General features: G+C 33.4%; 2 protein-coding genes across 4 annotated transcripts; one reads left to right on the forward strand and one right to left on the reverse strand.

The window, feature by feature from the left end:
• Window positions 1–1,682, reverse strand: LOC104779655 (uncharacterized). Of its 3 annotated transcripts, none has more exons than XR_015596462.1 (3): window positions 1,108–1,672; window positions 888–1,024; window positions 1–267 (listed from the first exon to the last, which is right to left on the reverse strand). XR_015596462.1 is itself a non-coding variant. In XM_019244284.2 (3 exons), the coding sequence occupies exons 1-2, from the start codon at window positions 1,585–1,587 to the stop codon at window positions 938–940; spliced, it is 567 nt and encodes a 188-aa protein (XP_019099829.1). In that variant the 5' UTR covers window positions 1,588–1,682; the 3' UTR covers window positions 1–267; window positions 928–937. The 3 variants fall into 3 exon arrangements, 2 of the variants coding, with proteins under 2 accessions (XP_019099829.1, XP_010502345.1); XM_019244284.2 differs by having other exon boundaries at window positions 928–1,024; window positions 1,108–1,682; XM_010504043.3 differs by lacking the exon at window positions 1–267 and having other exon boundaries at window positions 624–1,024; window positions 1,108–1,658.
• Window positions 1,683–2,188: 506 nt separating this feature from the next.
• LOC109132428 (uncharacterized) lies at window positions 2,189–3,042 on the forward strand. Its single transcript, XM_019244036.1, has 3 exons — window positions 2,189–2,228; window positions 2,311–2,394; window positions 2,837–3,042. Exons 1-3 carry the CDS (start codon window positions 2,189–2,191, stop codon window positions 3,040–3,042), a joined length of 330 nt encoding a protein of 109 aa, XP_019099581.1.
• The last annotated feature ends 2,184 nt before the right edge of the window (window positions 3,043–5,226 follow it).

Consider the following 5,226-nt stretch of genomic DNA (forward strand, 5'->3'; position numbering starts at 1 on the left):
TTAAGCAAAGCAACATAATGACATTGACCAGCAATAATATAATAATATTATAGCGAGAACATCGATCCCAGCAATATAACAAAGTACACAAATCAAATTATATAAACATGACGGACTGATGAATATAAAGCATAGAGTTTCTTATCTCTATAATAAATTTGTTGCTTTGACGTGTTTGGAGAATAAGAACAACGGAAGAACGAAGACACCGTCGACTTTTTTTTTTTTTTTGGTATGCAGCTAGAGTTAGAGACTCGTGCTCATAACCTGTTATAACAAGAGATTTAGGGAATTATTCTCTTGTATTATTCATTTATTGCATAGGATACAACATATATATATATATGATACAATATTAGAGTTTAGGGTTTATACTAATGGACCGATAATGGACATCTATACAACAAAATAATTATTCATAACAGAAACTAGGTTAATTAATTAGCCTATCATTCTATTCTCTATATCACATAGTATAATGTATAAGTTATTATAAATCTCATGAGAGTCATCAATAGACTTGTTTCCAGCAAAAACTCTCATCACTCTATCACAAACAGGGCATATTCATGCTTATACAGACATTTCACAGAATTTGCGATTTGAATAGATTGTTTCTTAGATTAATTAATAGCAAACGAATACGATCGAGTTCCACTAGATCGCCACATATATTTTTTTTAATGATTGATATCAAATATGTATAACTAATCGCAACCGCTAAAAAATGCCACATTTTAGGAGAACCGATCAACCCATAGAAAAAAAAACATCAAACGCAAACTATATCACATACTCTATTTTCCTTTAATTTTTTTTTTGTTTGAATACTGCTTTCATACACATTAAATTAATATATTTGTATAACAATCACGCAACATATATACCAGTTGGTCTGCTATGTAATCCAAGTATGTAAATACATACTTCTATATCGTCACACGATTCGAACCACTCGAACTCTGCGTCGTGATGATAACAACTCGTTCAATCTCCCAATTTCAACCATAAGTTCTTTTATTTTCTACAAAATCACAAAACCTCCAATTAAAAATCTAGAATTCAATTTTTTTACTAGAACTCAAAAGTTAATTAATTAACACAAACCTGATCTTTCTCTCTGAGCAGAAGAAGCAGAAACCTCAGCTTCTCTTCTTGTAATCGTCTCCACCATCTCACGACCTTCACGTAAACAAGGCTCAAGACCAACGAGAAACCTCCAATGACTGTTAATGACCAAAGTACCCTTCTTCTTGTCAGGTAACTACAACGTACCCTCTCCACGGCCTGGAAGAAGCAAACTGAGTCCTTGATCAATCGCGTTTTGGCAGTCTCGATCACACGCCACGGAAGCCAAAGATTCCCGGCGGAGGAAGATTCACTTTCTTCTTCTCCGACGACAGAGACAACAGAATCTTCATCATCATCATCGTCGTCGTCGGTTGAATTTTCACGTCGATGGCTTGGTTGTAATATCGGTGAGTTTGGAGGGGTAGTTGCGTCACTTGATGGAGATTTGGGTGAGGTTTGTAGAACCACCCAATCGCTAAACTCTTCTTCTTGCTCTGCCTCCTCTGCTCTGTCCATATTTTTGGATAATGTTATGCTTTTTGTTTGTGAGTTGTTTGGTTCGGTTTTTTTTTATATATGACGTCATTTCAATGATTTTCTCAGACAAATTTAGAGTCTTTTAATAAATAAAAAAACTAATAACGACGATATTTTTGCTAGCTGGGAACAAAAATATCTAACAGAGTGATAATGACACTATTGGTTTTCAGACTCTCTACGATTTCTATATTCACAATTAATTATTTTTAAAAGGTAAAAAAGCTATCAATTTTATTTGTTTTAGCAATATTATATAAACTGCAAAAAATTCAGATGATATTATACATATTCATTAGACAGATCAAATTGTAAATGATTTTTTTTTTTTAAAAGAAACTATAAACCAACATGTTTTATTTGATGATGACATGAATATTTAGGTTAAGTAGTTTTAAAATTTTAATTAAATTTATTACTTATTGGCATGTTTGTTATTTCGTGCTTTGGGGTGATCAATAACATTACACATGACTAATAATCAGAATTAAATGGCTAATTACTTCTATTCGAATCTTTTTCTTATACTAACGTCTTCTCTACGTACGTCATTGTTTAGATAAAACCTTTCAGTTAAAAAATGGTTCCAAGAATAGTGCATGAATGGTTAACATACATAGGTATGAAGTTTTATGATAAGTTTTCTGTTTTTTCATATTTTAATATATATCATTGTATAATCTTTACTTTTAATGTTTGCAGCTTCAAAAGTTTATGGAAAACTCAGCTTTGGAAAATCAGCAGAGGAACCAAACATTCCTATTGCGGCTACTGCTTTAAGATCACGTGGTACGTACGTACGAATTAAAACTTAGGCAAATTTAGGTGAATGACGTACATTGGCATATAAAAAGTTTGCCAGATAACTAAATTAGCTGATGCAAATGGAAGGAGATATATATTTTCAGGTCATCAGGTGCGTTGATAGAGAAAGACTACTAGTTGTGCCATAAATACAAAACTAGGCGTAATAAAATAGTATCAGAAAACCATTGAAAACAAAATTGATATTTTATTCATCAAATAGTTAGTTAGCTGTTTCAAAGTTTTATAAAGTGGCAATTTTTTCTAATCACCAAATCAATGTAATGGTGTAATGATTTTGTTGCATATTTGTTTTTTCAACCGCTTAATATTAACTAATGAAATAATTTTCGTTTTGGATATCAAGGAAAGCCGAGCTTAGAAGGTCGTAAGCTAAAGGGAATAAGATTCAACGATTCGAGAGGTCGATCAAGAGTAGACTTTGTCTTTGTGGACAATGAAGCACAAGAGATAACAAATGAAGCACAAGAGATAACAAATGAATCACAAGAGATACCAAATGTGTCTACGACATCACAAGAACTTCCATCTTCATCCGCTTCTCCTACTACTTTAACACCGCATAGTAGTGAACGTTCGAATTCACTACGATCTATAGTTATTCAGTAAATATAATTTGCAAGAAAATAATAAAAAATGGTGATATCTTTAAGCGATATTTATGTGAACGGTATTCAATGGGTTTTCCTATATCTATATTCAAGTAAATCAATTTTTCTTTTCATAATTGACGTTTACTCCATATTCACCATGCAAACTTCCTAAAGTTTAACTCGAGACTATAAAAGGTTCATACAAAAAAGATTAGCCATAAACTTCACATGAACACTCAAAGAACGGCAACAAACATGTGTCCTCTTGTATCACCTTTCGAGATTCCAGTTAGTACTCAGACTTAAATCGATTTCGATTATCGATTAAATTAACTAGACAAGTGATTTTTATTACTTCTAATTCTATAGGTAGTTTAAGTGAGAAGTTAGCTCAATCTGATTTAGTTACAGCCAACTTATATAACCAATCAAGAACTAAGCCTGTCCTGGTTTGCTGGAACTGGCCCGAAAAAAGCCGAATGTTAATTCGGCGTATGGAAAGGATTGTGGCACCTTCGCAGCCTCACTCACATAGACGTCATCTTTTCATCAAACTCAAACTCCTTTGCCTCTGTTTTAACTTCACAGAAAGAGAAGAAAAAAAACCACAGAGACGTTGGTCGTGAAAGCCGACTCGTTTAGCATTTTTAGACATTGGGTCATATGTTCCTAAATGATCCATGTTTTAGAAAAAAATATTGTTTCAAAAAGTTAGTACATGTTTTCAATTTTCTAGGTGTAGTTATTGTTATCGTTCTCAATTTACCCTTATAGTAAATATTACTTGAAAAAAATACGTATGTGACATAATAAAGTAATGTTATAAATTTCAAATACGATTGTGACATTCAATAAAGTAATGTTATAACTGTTTTTATCAAAAAAAAAAGTCTTCAATATGTGTGAAAATCCTAGAAAATAGATTAATTAGGAGCAGGAGTATAAGATGACAAATTATAGCCATCTTATAGCCAAACACAACAAAACTATTACCCACTGATTATCAATTAATATAATAAAATACATTATATATGTATCAATTCTACTTCTGGGCAAATTAGCCAAAATTGCAAGTGACAGGAACCGAACATAGGAAACCGACCACCAAACGCCGATCGAGACCTAATAAATAATGATATGAAAAGATGATTTCAAATTACTTTAATTTGAAGCATATAAATTAACCCATGCATGCCACTTTTCTTTACGTAGTAGGTAACTGAAAATTTCTCACTTTTATTTTTAATATTTTCCCCCAAAATGATTTCTCTTCTTCCTCTAGATCAATTGCTTCTTTAAGTGTCTTAACCTTCTTAACAATCTTGTAGACAAAATCGGATTCAGAGCTGCCAAAATATATAGGATATATACTTTAATCCATCAAACATCCTTTATATATTTTTATTAGAGCGTACAAAAAAGCAAGAAGAAAAAGTACCTTTCTTCTGAAGATAAACCCATCTTATCGCAGATGCACTCCAGGGCTTCCAACCAATGCTTGATCTGATCTCTACTAGAAGAAGTGGTAGAAACTAATTCCGCGAGCCTCCAGAAGTTTCTACCAAACTCACTGTCACGTGTTGGTTTTTTAACATCTTCTGCTGTCACCTTGTAGAAGATTGGAATCACTCGGAGCTTTCCTTGATCCACAAGTTTCTTCATCATCACCAACTCATCCATGCACCACCTTGACTCTGGATACCTAATACAATGATTATGATTCTTGAATCTTATGTGTTTTATATATATATATATATATATATATATGCTGGCATGTATATACACATAACACATCTGAAGTAAAAATACATATTGAGAACGTGAAAGAACAGCATGCAAACCTAGAAGAGAAGATGGCCAGTGCAATGCTCGACTCTTCAATTCTCACCAAGAGATGTTTGAGGTCTTTGCCTCTCTGCTCGTATTTGTCTATGAAGAACTTGATCCCGTGCCTCTCTAAGGCATCGGTTACGTGGCTAAGAAAGTTGTACCGCAGTTGCTCTCCTCGAAAATTTAAGAACACTTGATGGACCTTACCCGGAGAGACGGCCATGCTCATCGGATATAAAACGGCCAACGGCGGAAATTTTGAGTTTGTTTGACCGTCATAGAATGAGCAGGGACAAGACTCAGCACCAAAACGCGGCAATGGGGAGCTATAATTTGTTGAGCCGCGTCCAGATTTTAATGAAAATCTGGA

This window comes from Camelina sativa, chromosome 4 (genome assembly GCF_030686135.1).
Source record: "Camelina sativa cultivar CO46 ecotype springtype chromosome 4, ASM3068613v1".
Classification (NCBI taxonomy): Eukaryota; Viridiplantae; Streptophyta; class Magnoliopsida; order Brassicales; family Brassicaceae; genus Camelina; species Camelina sativa.